This window comes from Betta splendens, chromosome 10, assembly GCF_900634795.4.
Source record: "Betta splendens chromosome 10, fBetSpl5.4, whole genome shotgun sequence".
Lineage (NCBI taxonomy): Eukaryota > Metazoa > Chordata > Actinopteri > Anabantiformes > Osphronemidae > Betta > Betta splendens.
The window spans coordinates 20,443,112-20,463,360 of record NC_040890.2 but is presented as its reverse complement, the minus strand read 5'-3'; the positions used below and the strand labels follow the sequence as shown (position 1 = coordinate 20,463,360).

The following is a 20,249-nucleotide window of genomic DNA, read 5'->3' as shown; positions in this document are numbered from 1 at the left end:
GCAATGAAAGAATTTATTTTACATAAATTTCAAGTTATGTTTCCAAGCCACGCAGTATGAGGATGAAAGAGCCGCATGTGGCTGTGGACCTCTGAAATAGACCATCAATTTAAACAGCGGTGAACTACCCCTTTATTGATCGCGAACGTACATGACCAACCACTGGTGGCGTACAACAAGGCGAGGTCTTAACAGAAAGGTAAAAATGATTCAAAAATGCATACAACTAATGACGACTGTAGCAAAACTCCCAGACCTTTTCTGAGATTTGGAAATCTGGATCTTTTTTTTGTCGTTTTCCAGGTGGCTTTAGGGTTTTCCTTGTGGCTCCAGTCTGTTCTGTTCCTGCTGACGTCAGATCAGTGGAGGCTGCTGCTGGTCAATGGCCTCCAGAGGCGTTGGTCAACCTCATACAAAGACTGTTTCGGTAGGACCCTCTAACCCTATGGATTAGAGGCCCTTTGCCTCTCCCCAGTGTGTCCCATACAGAATATAAAGAGCAGCTGGGGATTAATGTGTTGGCAGGTATTCGAAGGAAGCAAAGCAGCGGGTTCTGAGTAGTCCTCTGTTGGAACTGTACCATCGGGGTTCCCTGTAATGCTGCTGCACCGCCTCACTAATTCATGACATGAGGCGAAGCCATAATCCTGCCGCAAGAGGAGCATCTTCATCCATGCTACCGTCCAAACACCCCTGACCGGTGGTTCTGGACAGGCACCAGAGTTTCAGTCTGCAGAGATCATTACAGGTAATGTTTGCTTCCACGTTCCCATCCTGATTAAACATGCTGGACCCATTTGTTTAGCAAGAGGGAACGATGCGGCCTCACTCAGACTGGGGAGTGATTTATCACAGCTGACGACCCAATGATGAGTCTGTCTCAGGATTCACTTCACTACGAGATGGACGTTAATCAGTCAGAACCCCCAGAACTGTACGGAAGCAGGGATCCTAAAACAGGACTTTGACATACATTTTACAAAATTTTTGTTTTTAAACCTTGTACAATTTTAACATTACTGCTGATGTCTTTAGTTTTCACTTCATCACAGCTTATTATGAAGTGTTTTTTTTTTCCTAACTTGGGCTTCAGGTGAAGATTTTACTCCATAGTTTGAACGTTTGCATCTCATCCCTGTGACGCCGAGCGTGGCTCCGTTCGTGAGCGCCGTCCATCTGGAGAAGGTGTTTACGGTTTGACTGTCAGGAGAGAAGGTTGGACATGAGCGATGAAACGCTATCTGCTCGCTGCATCCACAGATGTTAGTGCAATATTCTGTTGGAGGCTGAAGGTAGCAGCTGTCTCTGCTGATTTTCTCTCCTCTGTTACAGTCCAAGCTCTCAGATATGTTTTATGATGAATCTACATATTTCCTCCGTCCGGAGGGACGCACATTATTGGGAAGCACTCGATCTCTGCCTCCATTTCCTGTCGGCTCTAATAGCTTCCAGGTGAGAGGTGTTCCTCAGCCCTCGCCAGGGAATGCTTATTAAAACTGTTTTCCTATTGATACAGTTGGTTTGATACTTACCAGATTTGACAAAGTAAAGATCTCATGTTTGGCCTAATATTACAAGGGAAACATAAGTGAGTTTTTTGGCCTCGATGAGCTGGAAACGTCTGCTGTTAAAGCGCAGGCCCTGAAACCTGACACTGGCTCCCTCCACTGCATTTGGTTCTCATTATGGTTTTGCTCCAAAAATTGAACAATAGCACCCAGAGATTAAGTCACGGAGCAGGTCGCAGCCAAGCCAAACATCCTGCGTCCTCCAGAAAAATGAAGACAGATGAAGAAGGGAAGCAGGTGTAAAATGTAAACCAGCATCTCAGCTCTGCTGCTCCACTGTTTCTGAGGCTGTGGGACTTTTACAAACATGGACCGATGTAACAGGGAATCTGGTTTCTTTGTCGCTTCAGAGTCGTCTTATACTTCATGTTAATCAGTGATTAGTATCAATGAGGTGGTCATGGAGCAGATGATGGCTGAAGATGGAGAGTCTGCGTCCTGGGCTTCTCTGAGAAACCCAACCATCGCACTGGACAGAAGAGACAGTAGAGCGCCCGCACCCCCTTCCTGTCTGATGGACCAGGTGGCTCATGAGTAAACAGTGAAGCTGTTTCAGAGAGATACATGGTGCTGAGGTTGCCGGTTCAAATGTCAGTACTTTACAGACCTACAGTACTTCCTTACTTGAAAACTTCAGGAAACCCACATGGCAAGAAAGATGCCAGGATGTGGAGAAAAAACAGAGAACAGGACGTCAGGCACAGGTGAAATCAATCAGAGCACAGTAACTTTGGATGTGAAAAAAATGGAAATGACCTTTCAAAATAAAGGCCTGAATTTGAAAGTTTTCAGTTGGCCTGATCCAAGATCCAGAATTAAATCCTCCAGTTTGTCATGTTTTGTGTTGAAAGATCCTGGTCATGTGACTCGGTTCTGTTGGGACCTGTATTGGGGAGCTTTGATCCGTCTGCGTTGTAATAAACGCAGCCTTGGTGTGTGAATCTGGATTGAAGCTACTGTAACAGTTTATTCTGTTCTTCTTTCCATTAATATGGTCCAAAGTGTTGTTGGGCACATGCAGAAACATCTGGTTCGGCAGCTGTAGAGGCTTCTGATTGACAGCATGACTAGACTGAGTCAAACTGTGAAAGCCACTATTGAACCTGACGAACATTGAGAAGGATCCTGTAACACCTGCCACACACGTTTAGACACCGTGTTGAAGTTGTTAAGTCTGTATAAGCAACATTTCCTGATTTATTCATAAAGCTGCTGCTGCACAAATGTGATAAAAGCATCAAACAGACGCTAAGGAACCCCTAGAGCTCACTGTTCCTAAAGGAGTCAAACCTTCAGGTTGTTCATTCAGTCTGATTGTGTGACTTCAGCGCTGGTGTCCACTGGATGACATCAGAACCTCTTTGGTGCATTCATGGACAGAGCAGAATGTGGGTCATCTGCCTCTCTCGAGAAGGCTGAAGAGCGCTGACTCGTGTGTTAAAGCCTGTAACACATCTGGAAGTGTTCCATCAGATGTTCGTGGTCCTCGCTGCAGTGGCAACTTATCCAGTTCACACACCTGAAACACATAACCTGAAACCTGTGAAACTTTTCTCCTCAGACGTGGAACCGTCGTCCTCTCCAGCAAACTCAGCTCGTTCCACCTTCAGACCAGTGAATTACTGTACAAAGATTCTTTGCAGCTCTTTTTTTGTCCTGTTAATCAGCAAGTATCAGACTGAATGTCATATTTTGAAGGACAGTTTTGCTTTTTCAAGGGGACTGTGTAAATAATATACATATTGCTCTTGGCTAATGGTTATTTTATCAGTCCTTTCTAAATACTTGTGATATCAGCCTGGGAGTTGGTGAACAGGCTGAGTGTGTGTGTGTGTGTGTGTGTGTGTGTGTGTGTGTGTGTGTGTGTGTGTGTGTGTGTGTGTGTGTGTGTGTGTGTGTGTGCGTGCGTGTGTGTGTGCGTGCAACCAATATAACAAATTATAAATGGCCACAACAAAAATAATATAATAAAAAGAAGATGCAACTTACTGTAGTTAAACAATTAACCCATCATTAAGTAAATAATTGCAGTAATGGTGTGAAATAAATATATTAATACTGATAACGTGTGCATATATAAATGCATTCATATACATACACCGATGCATATATATTACACATAATCAAATAATACTTAATAACAGTTGTGATGTACAATATTGCATCTATCACAAGCATAAACATTAGTTATAATAATAAATGACAGCACTTACAGCTAAGATAAAGAAACCTTTGTATTGGTTCTGGTGTTGTGTCCACTACGAGGCTAGAATTCTCCGGTGTCATCACGAGGCCCAAATCCGGTTCTTTCAGCCCTGCTTGTAATAACACTGGATCTGCAGCAGAGTTGCACTACCTCCACACTGCTTCTCCTACACTGGCCTAAAATATCCAAATAAGTCATCTGAACACTGGTTGCGTTCAGCTTAATCATTTGCATATCTGTGAAGTCATGCAGCTCCGCACTAGCGAGCGCTGTGCATCTGATGAACTGACTTCTCAGCTCATCAAGGTTGGTGCTGACGGTAGAGACAGAGTTAATGGTCTCTGTAGTCCTCCTCCTTGGAAACCAGGTTTCCTGCTCAACCCGAATCACTGTGGTCTGAGCCAGAACCTCCAGAACCAAGCTAAGACTCAGGTCAAATCACCACATTAAGTTCATTTATCCCATTAATGATTAGGTGTGTGAGTTTACCTGTTGAACCCGGGACTGTAGAATCCGTCTTGGCCTGATGTGAAGGTCTGTCGCTCTGTGATGCCGTCGTGTAGATGCTGCTGTTGCTCCATTGTTTCTCTGGACATGCTCATCTGTCTGCTTCCTTCATTTCAAACACAGTAACTGACCAGTGCCGCCACTGAGCTGGTTCTAGTGGAATATGTGTTGGATGTTATGAATGTGAACCTGAACAGCTCTCACGGCACCGTGATGAAAACATCACCTGTAACCGTCAGACACCAACTGTTTACCTGCTCCAGGTGTGACTGAAGCTGCTGCTTTGGATCCTGTGCCAACAGTTCCATCACTGCTCAGATGCTGTTGCTGCTGATGAACCAGTCCTTCAAAATATGTTTCTCTTTCCTTCAAACTTCAAACCTCAGTCGTCCTTGGGCCCAGTTTAGAGGTTCTGCAGCTTGACTGTGATGCGTTGCCTCTCTGGCAGATGGACCTACAGAACCAGCTTCTCGCTTCCTCCCCTAAGAGTCTGGGGCCTTGGAGCTGAGCTGTTCTCGATCGTCATTCTGTGTCAAGGTTAGAAGCAGGAGTGAACGTGTTGTGAGTCAAAGACACCAAACAATGAGGAAAGAACATTAACATAGAGCCGAGGCGTTATGAGCCCAGAGAGCAGCACAGACACAGACACAGGAACCGACAGAGCTCAAGCCAAATGTATCTTTATTAGACCGTTTCTGTACAAAAAGCACTGGATCACAGGAAGAACGGAACAGAAACATGCACCTATGTACAGCATGGCCCGAGACACAAAGAAACCCGTTCGTATTCTAAAGACATTAATTAAACATTGTGCTTTGATATACTTTGATGATATATTTCATATTTCACAAAGGACCTCTGCCTCTTTCACATTGAAGTAAAACATCGAACAAAGTTGACGCTGAAATTTTTAAAAGCTCGGCTAAAAACCCGAGTGTGAAGAAAACTTTCTACAACTGTGACAGAAAGAAGGATCGAGCAAGCGGAGACGGATTCGTGTTGAACCTGACTAGTTCAGCTGAAAATGGCTTTTCCCAAAGACACTGCACAGATGTTCAGGGGAAGCTTCTGTCGCTCCTGCTGGATTTGCATAAAGTTGAATCGGTTCGATTCCTGCCCATTGACTATTGGGCAGTGGGACCAGACCAGCGATTTGTGGGGTCGTACCTTGTGTTTCATTTCATTGTAGGATTGAAACTTTAGGTTGTTGTCAAGGGACAAACAGAAGAACAGCTGGAAAAACGAAATGAAACAAGCCTTTTGAGATAATAAGCAGACTTTGTTGGACTGTGATCAATCGTAAGGCATCAAACTACTGGTTCTTTAAAGGTCCCAAACGTTTCCACGAGCTCGTGTTACACAACAGTTGCATAAGTAAATGAGGAGAACAGCACCATCAACAACAACACCGACATTGATGGAAGTTTCCTTGAGATTCGTGACCCAAAAACTCACCCAAACAAACAGAAGAGAGAAAGAAAAACGGTTCGGGTCCAACATTAAGGTGGAGAAAATGCTCCCTTCTAAACACTCGGTCCAAAAGTAAGAGAAGCCTCTGAAAGATAAAATTCACATAACGAGGATTTCTGCCAGAAACATACGGGTGCATATTGTCTCAACTTGAATCTTTTTTAACTTTTAGCGTTTGTCTTTTTTTGCTCTTATTAAGTGCCCCATAAAATAAAATAGTGCAGTAAGTAATAACCATGAATATACTTTCACAATAATACACAAAAGACAAGTAGAACCAGGGGAAACACAAATGATGCTTTACAAAAAGTTAAATATCGTATCGGAAAAGCTTTTTATACAAAAGTGAGCAAAGCGTTTTGCGTCCTGCTCTTAAAAACAGGGTGAAGTATCATGATGTATTTGGTTTTTACAAAAGGGCCGATTTTTCTCACTTCACTCTCTTTACAATATCTAAAATGTATTAAGACATCAAATGTGTTTACATGTATATTCAGGCCTAAATCACCAAAGGAACCAAAACATCCTTTATAAATACATAGAAAAGAAGCACAATCAGAAGAAGAACAAAAAAAATCTGGTTCCTAATGTGAGTAAAACTGCTACCACACGACACCTGCGGATCAGAACCAAAGGAAAAACAACCAAATGAACCAAACTGCCTAGAGTTTGTTCAGACACGTGTTAGTGTGGCGTCTGCAGCTCCTTGTCTTCAGACGTATGTCAAAGCTATGGTACAGGAAGGAAACCGTCTGACGGTTCCTGGACTTGGTCCAGCTCATGTTCTGTGTCCACTGATCGGCCTCAGCCATTCGATGGGTCCCAGGACAAACCTGGACACCGTCGCTTAGCGCTAACGTTAACGTCTTCTGCTTCGTTTCCAATTAAAGGTGGAACAAACAGGAGAGTGAAAGACGCTGACGGTGGCTCCACTGATCTGAGACCTATTCAATCACAGGGTAGTACTGTGTAGTACCTGGTAGTACTGTGTAGTACCTGGTAATACTGTGTAGTACCAAGTAATACTGTGTAGTACCAGGTAGTTCTGCGTAGTAGCGCGGACACCTTCCCTCCCACCCACAGTTCAGGTTCCAGACCTCTGACCTCTGACCTCTGTGGGCGGGGCCGCCTCCACATGGAGCCGCTGCAGACATCAGAACATTTTCATTGAGGTGACGTCTGCAGTGGCTTCACCTTTGCCTGCTGAACGTCTGCCAAGTAGCTGTGGTGAATTCTGGGTTAGTCACACTGAGGGATGATGGGAAGGTGGTTCCAGGGAGGCTGGGCTGGCTGGCGGGCCAGGCCGGGCCGGGCCGGGCCGGGCCGGGCCGGGTCGAGCGTGGTCCTCACATGGGGGGGACGATAAGACCTGCCATGGCTGAAAGACGACCAGACAAGGACACAGTCACAACAACGTACGGGAGAATCCTGCCAAGTTTCAGCCCGTCGGGTCAAATGGGTTCCGCAGCACCGCGTTCAGATCCTCTCTGGTACCAGCTGGTCACTTTACCTTTACTGTGTGACTCAGGTGTTTAAGATTCTGAATGTAGGAGCCGACACTAGACAAACATTACTTGGAGGTAAAGCCCAGGCTCTAACCCTCCACCCTGAACAGTGCCAGAAGTTATGGATCAACTTTGACCATCAAATGTTTAAAACCTGGTTTAAACATGTAACAAACAGATGAATGTTGATCATTACAGTGACGCTGGACGTCTGCGTACGAGGACGGCAGGACACGGGGATGCTGACAGGCAGGAGGGGGGTGGGATGCTCACCCTGGAGGTTGGTGCCATTGGTGGTGGTGCAGGTGGGGGGCGGGGAGGTCTGTGGCCGCACGACAGGGGCGAAGGCGCTCTTCTGTTTGACTGCAGAAACCATATGGACAGGAGAGAATGAATAAGGGAGCAGAGGAAGAAGAGGTGAGGAAGACGAGGGAGAGGAGGGAGGCGGTGGCGCGACGAGCAGGCAGACGCACAGAGGGTGAGCGATCGTGGATGAGGTGGGTCATGCAGGAGGAGGATGGGGCCGAGCTTTGGGGGAACAGACATGCTCCCAGCACAAACATCTGGCAAAGTTGATCCATAACCTGAAGGAGGCTTCAACTATAATCAACCCATCGTCTGACAGAGACCTGATCTGAGCTGAAGACACGGTTATTACCGCAGGTGACTCTGATTTTTCATCATCATCATCATCATCATCGTCATCATTGTCATTATCATCATCATCATCATCATCATCATCATCATCATCATCATCCACATCAGCATCATTTCCCAATGATGACTCTGTATTGGATTAGGAATGGAGGGAAGAAGCTACTAAACGGAGCTTAAAGTGGAATTATTTGTTAAAAATGAAACCAAATAAAACCAAAGGATCTAGAGCGACCACTAACAGACTACTCGTCACGTCCGTGTGTTCAGATCCATCCTCTGGGTTTCACAAGCAGATCAATTATCTGATCTAGAACTGTGTCTGATATGTGGGTAAATCTTTGGGTCCGGGGCCGTTTCTGGCTCCTTCTGCCTGTTTTACGGTTTCTTTTCCAGATGATATGAATGGGTTGGGCCCAAAGCGTGAATGTGTGAATGCATGGAGGAGGCAGTCAGGATGTTAGTGTGGTTAGTGGAGGAGGATTAGGGAGGTGAGGAGGAGGATGGACAGGGGGACAGAGGAGGAGGTGAACAATGCACGGTGCTGCTCAGTTGACACACACACACACACACACACACACACACACACACACACACACACACACACACACACACACACACACACACACACACACACACACACACACACACACACATCCCTCCATGGAGGGAAACTGTAGCTCAGCCAGGCGAGATGTGAGCCCACCTTTTGTTTAGTCGCCAGGGACAACAACATCACCTGGCACCGAGACGCGGTCTGAGCTTGCTACCTTCTAAACGAGTCTCGCTGAGACTCGCTGAGCTCTTTGATACACAAGCCAAAACAATGGAGCGCTCCCTGCGGGCGAGTTTAGACTTTACCGCTCTGCAAAACACACCTGCGCTTCCAAGCAGCAGCTCCGACTCCAGGCGTGTTCACCAGAGCCGAGCGGGAAGTTTCAGTAGCAGAGGAACAACGAGCCGGACTAAAAACTACTGAAGCATCAACACTTGTTATTATGAACGAGAGGCTCAGCAGCAACAACACAGTCCATCCACTGCAGAGGCCTAAGTGACAGCCATGAGCGGAGATCCATGCTAGACAAAGCGTGGACGGGCTCAGAGCCACCAGAGCATCGTCTGCACTGGATGGAGGCGAGGGTCTGATGGATGAGTGGAGTCAACGCTGCCCTGACGCGCAGTCACGCACCGTCACTGTCTCAGGAGCTGTGCTTCGTCTGACTCGTACTCACTTGCGTAGGCAGAGTTGGCGCTGGAGCCGTTGAGGAAGCTGGGGGATCCGGGGACGCCCAGGTTGGTCATTCCCGCCCCGTAGCCGTTCATGGTGGACGTGATGGTGTTGTAGTTGGACTGCTGGGGCGTGGAGCTGGGCACGTAGCCGCGTGGAGACACGCTGTTGGAGTTACGGGAGTAACCTGAGGAGGACAGGTCAGAGAAGCACCTGATGATTAATCAGCTGGGCCACAGATGGTTGAAACAATAAGCAAACACCATAAAGTTTTCATCTGAGCTCTGATCAATTCTTCACGTCCGCAGCGGAGCCATAGCTGCCCTGTTACTGACCTTCATCCCTCACATCTCGGCTCTACTTACCTTGCTCGGCCTTCCTCCCTCATGCCCTGTTGAATTGACCCTCATCCAAGATGCATTGAATACCAATGTTCCCTGCAGCACTCAACCTGACCTCTGACCCCTCGTGAGGCTCCCTAGTTCCCACCGACCGCGCTGAGCGGAGCCAACAGCGCCAAGTAGCAGATTACAGACCCCCCACCACCACCACCACCACCACCAGCACAGCCTCCCCTCTCCTCCCGCGTCCACTTTCCCCCGTTTCCTGATTCGGGCCAACGCAATTCCCAGCAGGAGCGGCTGATGGAGCACTGCCCGGGATGAGGGCGAGGAGTCTGGCGATGGGAAACACATGTGAAGGGAAGAGTGCGTGAGTGGTCGAGAGCTGCAGCACGTCGCTCAATGATCCGACTGTTCTTTAATAATAAAAAGCATCTCGTCCTATTTGTTCTGGTGTGTTGCTGCTCCAGCAGCGTGGGAAGCAGTTAATGCAGATCACATCCTCCGACCTCACACGGCACAAACGGAAACGTGTGTTTGATTTAGGGAGTTGGGTTTTACTGCAGCCTCACAGAAGAACAACCTGTGTTGGAACTAGAACCTGGAAAGAACAAACCAGCACAGTCCTGTGGGTTCGCGGGTCTGAGCCACACGTTTCAGTTCAGTACCGGCAATGAGGTTCACTCCCACCCGAAACAACCACGTGTTCCACCTGATCCACAATCATTGCACCACCAGTGCATGATGTTAGCTCATCATCTGCTATGAATACATAAGACAGGATACATGCTATATTGATCCCCTTGGGGAAATTTGACCCATCCCCTCAGGATGAGGGAGGGTGGCACCAGGGCAGCTAGTGGGAAGAGTCCTGCTCACAGACACGCCTGGTACCAGATGCTCCACCTACAGAGGCCGCTACAGGAAGATGCCACGTAAACTCTGAGTCCAGCTTCGCTGAGGTAACAATCAATCACTTAGCTGTGTGACCAGCAGAGGAACCAGAACAAAGTCCAGAGGATGAAACCGATGACGTGACGATGCTGAATTAGTCCCATAAATTACCTGGCTCGTCCGTCTGATAAGACTCCAGAGCCGCTGCTTTTATTAATGCTTTAATCACCACACCATCCACGGCAGCAGGAGGCCTGCAGCCTCAGCTCCCATGACCTCATGTTCCAGACGGGGCAGCTCTCTCAGAACAAAAGCCGGCTGAGTCCAAGCTACGCAAACAAACACTCAGTTGACCCAGTTACCTGTGAAAAGTTACAACCATTAGAACCACAAGAAGAGACAAAGTCTTTAACTTCACACCTCAGTGACCAGAACCAGGAAGATCCAGATCTAGTGAAACACTAGTAGTTGTACTATGCTTCTTGTTCTCCTTGTATCTCGATTGGACCACAGCCTACTGGACTCTGCGGTACCAATGCTGCTCGAGGCGTGTTGTCCTTTAAACCACATGAGGTCAGGTGAGATCAGCTGTTGTACTGTGTTTCAGATTAGTCCTGGTGTCTGGGTCCGGTGACGAGCTCTTACCCTGATCAGCCTGTGAAGCCTCAGAGATGTTGACGGCAAGTTGACTACTGAAGGAGTTCACTCCCATCATCCCTGAGTGAGCGGCGGAGCCGGTGAGCGACGGCAGCTGGTTGTGACTGCGAGGAACGCTGTAGAGCGCCTCGGTGAGGTCGGCCGCTCGCTTCAGGATGATCTCCTGCACGGATGGAGAGCAAAGATCACCGGGGTCAACCACAGGACACAACTGTTAGTAACAGCTAAACAGCTTGGAGAGTTTCCTCCCTCCAGGAAGAGAGCAGAGGTCAAAGGTGACTCACCTGGTTGTTGTGTGGCATCCCATACAGAGCCTCCACCAGGTCAGCGGCTCGCTTCAGCAGCACCTCCTGAAACGTGAACACAGAAGTGTAAATGAGGGGAATGCGTCAGAATCACAGGATGAAACATAAAGCAGGACCCCCCTCCTCCTCCGGGTGTGATGCCCTGGGGCTGTTTTCTCAACAGCCCACAGGAGAGGAAACGACCGGTCTGAGCAGCATCCACAGCTTCATAACAATAACAGGAGTGAGAATCAGATGAAACACAGGGAGAATGAAGAGGAAATAAACAGAACGGAAGGAAGGAAAATACAAACGGAAACAAGGAAGCAGAAGAACTAATGACAGAAGGACAGAAGAATGAAGGAAACAAAAAGGAAGCACGAAAAGGAAGTTAATGAGAATCACAAAAGGAAACAAAAGATGAATAAAAGGAATAAAGAAAAAGACAGAAAGAGGCGAGGAAGTGAAAGGAAGAAATAAAAAGATGAAGACGGAATAACAGAGTCAAATGAAAAAAGGACAAGATGGGGGAAGAATAATAATAAAGACAAACAAGGATATAAAGAGAAAAGGAAATACTGCAACAATGAGAGAGGGAGAAAAACCAAAGCAGATAAAATCCCAGGAGTGTGAATGAAGGTGTTTTTTCACACCACAGCCTCAGGTGCGAACACATCACAGACAGAAAGCTGAGCCTGATCAGCTGACGAGGAAGGAGGAGGAGGAGGGGGCACGTGGTCCCCAAGGAGCTGCAGTGGGGAGGTGGAGGCCTCTGCTGGAGCTCCCTGAGGAATTACAGCGGAGGGCGAGAGACCCTGACAGACAGAGGCAGAGACAGAGAGAGAGAGAGAGAGGAAAAAAGAGAGGTTGACATAGTGAGAGAGAGAGGATGACAGGGAGAAAGAGAGAGAAAGAGAGGATGACAGAGAGAGAGAGAGAGGATGACAGAGAGAAAAAGAAAGAGAGAGGATGAGTGAGAGGGGATGACGGAGAGAGAGAGGGAGAGAGTGAGGAAGAAAGAGGTTGACAGAGTGAGGGAGAGAGAGAGAGGATGACAGAGAGAAAAAGAGAGAGAGAGAAAGAGAGGATGACAGAGAGAGAGAGAGAGGATGACAGAGAGAAAAAGAAAGAGAGAGGATGAGTGAGAGGGGATGACGGAGAGAGAGAGGGAGAGAGTGAGGAAGAAAGAGGTTGACAGAGTGAGTGAGAGAGAGAGAGAGGATGACAGAGAGAAAAAGAGAGAGAGAGAAAGAGAGGATGACAGAGAGAGAGAGAGAGGATGACAGAGAAAAAGAGAGAGAGAGAGAGAGGATGACAGAGAGAAAAAGAGAGAGAGAGGATGAGTGAGAGGGGATGACGGAGAGAGAGAGAGAGAGGGAGAGAGTGAGGAAGAAAGAGGTTGACAGAGTGAGTGAGAGAGAGAGAGAGGATGACAGAGAGAAAAAGAGAGAGAGAGAAAGAGAGGATGACAGAGAGAGAGAGAGAGAGAGGATGACAGAGAAAAAGAGAGCGAGAGAGAGAGAGGATGACAGAGAGAAAAAGAGAGAGAGAGAAAGACAGGATGACAGATTTGATTTTTCACAAGACTTTATTAGTCAGTTTTAAATAGACGTATGACTAGAATAGTTTAAAAAATTACAATGACAGCACAGGGTTAAAATGAAAAAAAGATAATAATTTTCAAAAAAGCTCAAAAAAATACACAGGAACAAAGCACACAAAAAACATAGCAGCATGGTGACAAACTTGTTAAAAAAGTCAGACATTTCACTGTCAGAGCTGAGAGAAAACTCATCCTCACTGAGGTCTGAGTCACAGGTCGTCTGTGTGTCTTTTGGCTCTTTACCTTTTTCCCAGTTCCTGACTGATCATCTGTGTCATCAACAGTAGTGTCGCTTTTTCTCTTTGTATGTTCTTTCCTACCATCACCCATCCCTGCCTTCTCTGCAGCTACAGCACTGTTTACATTTGGGTCCTGATTACACATTTCTATATCATTTCTGTTCTGCCTTCCCACAGTTGACATAGCAGCAACTTCGCTTCCATTTACAGTCTCAACTTCAGCCTGTTTAGACCGCTCGTTGTCAGTCTCGACCACAGTGTCTCCACTCACTACTTTTGTTTCACCACCACCGGCCTCCTCTTGCTGGTCTGCACCTCCTCCACCGTCCTCCCATCCATCTCTCTCCTCCATGCTGGGCCTCTCCTCCGCGCTGGGCCTCTCCTCCATAGGCGGCTGCACGGCCATCTGCACCCGAGTGGAAGTCGCCCCCAGCTTTGTCTGGACAGGCTCTGACTAAATGTGCCTCTTTGCCACATATTAAGCGCTTCATAGTCTCTGACGTTATGAACAGAACATAGTCGTAGTCATCAATTCTGAGCCTAAAGCCAAGATTCAATTCTTCCTCCTTGTTGTTAAGGACCATGTAGACCTGACGCCTGTGAGAAATCACGTGACGCAGTTCCCACTGTTTACAGCCCGATGGCAACTTTTTAATGGGAGAGACTATTTTTTCGTGCCTGGACAGTTGTCTTTTCAACAGTTCGTCGCTGATGAAAGGTGGAACGTTGGACACCGTTACCTTTTTAGCAGGTTGCGTGAGAGGAGACACGGAGATGGAATCACCGTTGATAGTAATGCCGTGTTCGATGACTTTGTGGACTTTGTCAACACTGTCCAGAAAAATGACCACCGCTTCCTGCATTCTTGCAGCTGATTTTAGGCTGAGCGGACCGACCACCGCAGCCACAACAACCGCGCACTCGTCCACAGAAAAGCGAGAAGCAGCGGCGATCCTCAGGCCGTGCTTCCGCGTTAGCTCGGTTAGCATCATGCTAGCACCGGCCGGAAGTCTGCACCTGCAGACGCTGGCGGCGAAAAACACGGAAAAAACCTCAAAAACACCCCCAACCCTCGATATGTGCACACAAAAACAATAAACCAACCTTCACCGAAAACACCCTCATGAGCAAAAAGTAAATTATTAGTCGAATGTAGATCAAAACCCAGTTAATCGCTCCGTCGACACTCACGATTCTCACACGCCGCCTCACTCAGAGAGAGAGAGGGAGAGAGAGAAAGAGAGGATGACAGAGAGAGAGAGAGAGAGAGAGAGGAAAAGAGAGAGAGAGAGAGGGAGAGAAAGAGAGGATGACAGAGAGAGAGAGAGAGAGAGAGAGAGGAAAAGAGAGAGAGAGAGAGAGGGAGAGAGAGAGAGAAAGGGGGGGGGGGTGCCACAGAGTGAGTCCTTTTACTCACATGACCTAACGGTACCACAGCACAGTAGGCAGCACAGGCCTCTGCTCCCCTGACCAGCCTGCACTGACCCAATCAACCGGTTCCGTCTCTAAAGTGGCCATCACACTTTTCACCACCACATTTCTGAGAGTCAGAGGAGAAGCAGCCTCAGCCTCCCACTCCCCACAACAGGCGATGCCTTCGAGGTCCAACAGCGCCACATTTAACCCAGTGTTCAGCCACAGCAGCCTGCTGTCAATCAAAGCTGGGTTCTGAACGAACCCAGACGGAGCCACTGTTGGAACGTTGATGCGTTCGCTGGCCGTTTGCTCCTTTTCCGTCTGTCACTGAGCCGTGGTAATAAATAGTGGAACCATTATTGTGCTGTGTGTCTTCCTGCGTGTGCTTCTGCTCTGGCTTCATTAATCTCCATTAGAAAACAGAAGTTAGTTAACGTCTCCTTCGCTCTGCAGCAGCGAGACGCCACGAGGCAGCAGCTGCCTGTCACACACACACGCACGCATACACACAGACACACACACACGCATACACACAGACACACACACACGCATACACACAGACACACACACACGCATACACGCACACATACACACACACAAACACACAGACACACACACACACAAACACACAGACACACACGCATACACACACACAAACACAGACACAAACACATGCACGCATACACAGACAAAAACACACACACACACAAACACACACACAAACACACACACACACACACACACAAACACACACACAAACACACAGACACACACACAAACACACAGACACACACACACACACACACACACACACACACACACACACACACACGCTCCCTCTACTTTCATTAGGTCTTGACAGACACAACAGTCTCCTCCAGTTAATGACGCCTCCGAGGCCTCGCTGCCGCCGCTGGACTCTCGCTCTGATCTGTGAATCACACACGTCACTACAACGACAAACACACACACGGAATCAGCTGAGGCCAGAGCACGAATAACTGATCGGCTTATTAGCTGTGATCGCTTCACTCACTGTCCCCGATGTGTCGTGTGATTAGATTTACGCAGCCTCACAGCAGGAAGCAGAACCAGAAACGGACAAAATACCACATATTTTCAGGCCCTGAACCTAAAATACAGAAAACCTCAGCAGAACTAGAAAAACAAAAAAAGCATACTATTGCTTCTTATATGTTAATGAAAAAACTGCATCTATTACATATTAAAGTGTAAAAGATGATTCTTTAGGTTATGGATGAATTTATTCAAATGAGGCTACTGATTAATTTGTGGAGAAAGTGAAACTTGCAGAGAAAAATGATAAAACATACAGTGAAGAAGAACTTCCCCCTCATCATGATCCTGCCACCATAGCCTACAGCGGTCACAGGTTGTTGGTTGAATTCCTGCTTCCAGGTCCAGTGTGTGACTACCGCTCTGACCAAACACGGAGGCGTGTGTCTTTATGCCTCGGATCCAGTTTCTGCTGCTGCGTGTCAGAGCAGCTAATTGCTGCTACGCCATGCGTCCCGTTCACACCATCACACACAGACAGCGCCATCGGATTCCTGTCAGAGCGAGTGCCGGCAATCAGAGCGCCGGGCGCTTTAGCGGCGCTGAAAGGCCTGACCCGATCGATGCGGTAATGCACTGGCTCCCGGTTATCATCATCATCTCTTATCACTGACCCACACCTCCGAGGGGAGGGCAGAGAATATGGAGATGGAGCAGGGATCAGCTGGGAGAGACGGGTGGAGGCGGGGGAGGAGGGACAACAGCGGCTCAGCCATGGAGGCAGCTGATTGGATGACTTCCTTCAAGGAGCTCAGGAGCTCAGCTGTGATTGACTCAGAGAAACACCGTCATCATGATTTATGCTCAATATTATTTGGATTGGCATTTTCAACAGGATTAAATTGTTCTAGTAAATCGTACTACTACTACTACTACTAGTAAGTCTACCACTACTGTACTGATGGTACTACTTTTTTTACATACTGTAGAACCTTCTTTCCTTCAGTACAAGCAGCGCCGTAAGCTGTAGGTTAAAGGTTAAAGGTCAGGAATACTTCAAACATCCCACTGCGTAAACGCTGCTCATTTGGCAGCTGTGTAAGTTAACGCTCGTTACCTTACACAGCTGCCAAAAGCAGGCGACCGTTTGGATCCGATCGGGGCCCTAAGCGCGTCCATGTCCAGACCTGCTGCTGTATCTTCACTCATGAGATGAAACAGAGATAACTTCTTAGGAGCGCACCCCCTGCCCTCCTCCTGATCATCCTCTCACACGCCTCTCCCCCCTCTCTTTTCTATTTTCTTCCGTGGGTTTCTAGGGGCTTAATTAGGGCCCGGGCTGAGGAGGTGCAGCGCGAACAGGGATCAGCGTGACCCTGGAGGAGAAGCCACGAGACAGCGACCTTAACAATGATAAATCACCGGCAGCAGGGCTGCAGCCCCCCGAACCCCCCACCCCCCCGCACCAGCGCTGATCCCCATAAAATATGGATGGACCCGAGCAGCAGCGGGAGGAGGCGGCTCCTCACCGGACCCACATTAGTGCCTATGAGGTGCAGAGAGAGTACATGCATCATGAAGCGGGTTGGACTGGGTCCAGGTGGGCGGTCACAACTAATCACCAGGACGTTTATTACTATGAGAACTACAGGTTAATCAGTAATAAATGCTTATTAAGATCAACAGCATTTATTAAAGTAATGTTAATAACATTTACCCTAATGGTTATTAAAGGGTCAGGCAGTGGGCGGTGGGTTCACCTTTATTAAACCTGACGATCCACAACTAAATCTAAGTGTTTATCTGAATGATCTTCAGCTGTTCAAACTGCTGGAACCCAGTTTTCCATCTTTCAGTTTAAATCAAGCTGCTGGTTTTTCTCCAGCCGACGCTCTACAACCAATCCATTTGTTGTGTGTCGCTCCCTGTCTACAAACCAGAAGCGCCGCGTCCAAACATCTCTCTCCACCCGTGGTCCCGCGGCTGCAGGTGAAAACAAAAGTGAAGTGACAGGCTGCTTTAGCCCGTCTGCTCGGTCACATGCTCCTGTGCTGTCCGGACGGGGCTCTTATTGAGTTTTCTTTGAATAAATGAATATTTAAGAGGCAGACTGGGAGGGGGCATCAAAGGGGGCAGACAATGCCTGCTCACTATTAGTATCAATTTACAAATAAACTGCTTTTTTGGCGGCTGGATCTCCGATGTCAGATTTTGATAAATGGTTTCAATTTGGCAGCTGCTTTGGAGTGTCAGGGTCCATCTGACGCTGGCGCCGGCCGCCGCTCGCGGCCGCCGCTCGCGGCCGCCGCCGCTCGCTGCCTCCCAGGATCTGCCTCAGTTATCCTCGCTGCCGGCAGCCGCCGCCGTAATCTCTTCATACGAAGCGGAGCGCGCATGCAGATGCCGGCGGCCGTGTCACACAGCTGCCTTTCGCTGGCGGCAACTAAACACGTCCAAAATGAGCAACTTTATTCCTCTGATGAGAATTCAGTATTAACAGAAATATTTAAACGACAGTTGTACTTTTAGCTGCTGACTTCCTTTGTTTTTATTATTTTTTTATTATTTATTTTATTATTCTACGGCTTGCACTTGGTCTCGGCTCCTTCCCCACCTCCGCTCACACACAGTCCACACGTCGGCTTCATTCTGACTTTCAGGCTTTCCTTAATTGCAGCATTTTAGCTGCTTCACTTTTACAAACAGGAACTGAGCCGACGCTCCGTCAGGTCAGACTTTACCTCCCAGCCACAAAGCGCCACCTCCTCAGCAGCCAAGGGGAAACAAAGCGCAGCCAGAGCAGCGGCGGCAGAATTTGCTCCCATAAACAGCTGTTTCCTGTTTGAAGGATCAGGAACAATCTGGCCGGCTGGCAGCGAGCAGGGCCGAGCTGTGCCAAGAGTGTGCCGAGCAGAACCGACAAATCCAATCAGGCAATTCAAGTTTGGTCCTGTGCTGCATTAAATACCACAAGAAACCCTGAAATTCATGCGGTGCAGGTGGTGTACGGCTGCCACAGAGGGACAAACAGCCACTTCAGATTGAAATCAGCCTTTAATGCGGCTGTAAAACCCGATTAAAGGCTCAGACGACTCTGACAGCCAGGTGCATTGTGGGCCGGGCCTGCCAGACCGTACACTGACCTTAGGTAACCGCTCAGGGTCCCCGGGGTGGCGAGGGATGACCTTCTGCAGCCGCTGGAAGCCGTAGTCGATGGTGGGCTCGTTCAGGGCTGCGGGACAAGCACACAGAGGGACAGCGGTCAGAATTCAGGTTGCATAGGATGAACTGAACCTATTGTGTCACGCTGTGCTGATGGTTCCGTGGCGGCTTTGGCTGCACACACAACAGAGAGCTGCTGTTCATTAAGTGTGAGACCGCACACTCCACCTGTCCCCGTCGCTCTGCCTTTTCAGCGCTAATTCAATCCATTGAGCCCTTTCTTCTCCTCCTCCTCTTCTTCTGCTCTCCATACACGACCAGCAGAGATGGAGAAACACCCGGAAATGAGTTGGAGGAGATACTTCTCCATAATCAAGCCCATTAATCATAAAAGCCTGTCAAATTTGACTTTGGGGACAATTTGTCAGCCGATCTTGCCCACTCGGCTTTTGTCACCGTTGCCTCTTGTATCCTGTAAGGATGATTGACACACCAAATGCCGGTGAGTAGAATAGCTAGTTTGTGCTAATATGCATAACCGTGGCTTTCATGAATAAGAATAAGGCAGCTATAGGCGGCACAGAGGGGTCTCCTTCAAAGGGCCCCGCCGCCGTTTGTTGCCCGCGCTCCAAATAGATGTTATTACCATTATAACAATATTTGTTTTCTTTCCTCGGGAACCGGCGACCGCGAGCTGCTAAATCAAATTTGTCGGAGCCAGTTTGGAGCAGCGGCAGCGAGGAGAAAAGGGCTTTCAACTGCGACAGGGGTGGGGCTGATATCTGGAGGGGACGAGGCCCTCGCTGCCTCCCGCCTCCCTGAGAGGAAGCAAAGAGCCGCGCGGCCTGAATCCATTACCTCCACCCGCCGTCAATGAAAGAGGGATTCATTGCTGGATCCCAAGGAGACCTTTTGGGGGGATGCAGAGCAGCAGAGGATGAATGGAGATAATGCACCGGGGCGACACGCGCAGCAATCAGCAGAATCCCAAACCGGATTCCCTCCCAATGCGTACATACGTCCCAAGCTATAAAACAAGTCAAAGGCTCTGAATAAAACCCACTTACACGTGTTTGACTACAGCAGGAAGGAGTCGGGTCTGATGCTGAGCCGACCGTGCGACGCCGTGCGATCAGATCATAACTGTGGTGTGGTCATTGTCTTGCGGCTGATAATTAGCCTCTATCTGTTGGCAGCTGCTGTATCTTGGTGTGGTTTGAGTCCTGCCTACTGGAAGCAGGACCAGCAGTCACACACACACATCTCCTGCTTCATTCCTTTCTTAGCACTCAATGGGATTTGCTGCTGTGAGCTGCTGGGATCTGAACCAGCACCCTCGTCAGAGGCACGGAGGAGTGAGATCTTTGTTCACCCATTACTTCCTGTTATTAAAATCTCTGCCCTTCGACCCGGCCTCCTATTGGCTGCCTGCAGGGCCCCGCGCCCCTCCCAGCCAATCGATACCGGCTGCCTCCCTGCAAAGAGCCCGAGTAATTGG

The 20,249-nt window shown here is 48.4% G+C and overlaps 1 protein-coding gene across 3 annotated transcripts in view; it reads right to left on the bottom strand.

Moving 5' to 3' along the window:
• Nucleotides 1-4,945: 4,945 nt before the first annotated feature.
• The window catches only part of LOC114864247 (transcription factor COE3-like), a 71,725-nt gene continuing 56,421 nt past the window's right edge, over nucleotides 4,946-20,249 (bottom strand). For 2 of the 3 annotated variants that reach the window (XM_029164971.3, XM_029164972.3), the window contains exons 11-16: nucleotides 18,733-18,821; nucleotides 11,315-11,380; nucleotides 11,019-11,193; nucleotides 9,143-9,325; nucleotides 7,530-7,619; nucleotides 4,946-7,129 (exon numbers count right to left, since the gene is read on the bottom strand). In XM_029164971.3, the coding sequence (XP_029020804.1) occupies nucleotides 7,098-7,129; nucleotides 7,530-7,619; nucleotides 9,143-9,325; nucleotides 11,019-11,193; nucleotides 11,315-11,380; nucleotides 18,733-18,821 (635 nt within the window). In that variant the 3' untranslated portion in view covers nucleotides 4,946-7,097. The remainder of the gene's footprint in view (nucleotides 7,130-7,529; nucleotides 7,620-9,142; nucleotides 9,326-11,018; nucleotides 11,194-11,314; nucleotides 11,381-18,732; nucleotides 18,822-20,249) is intronic. The other variant, XM_029164973.3, reaches the window with a different exon arrangement.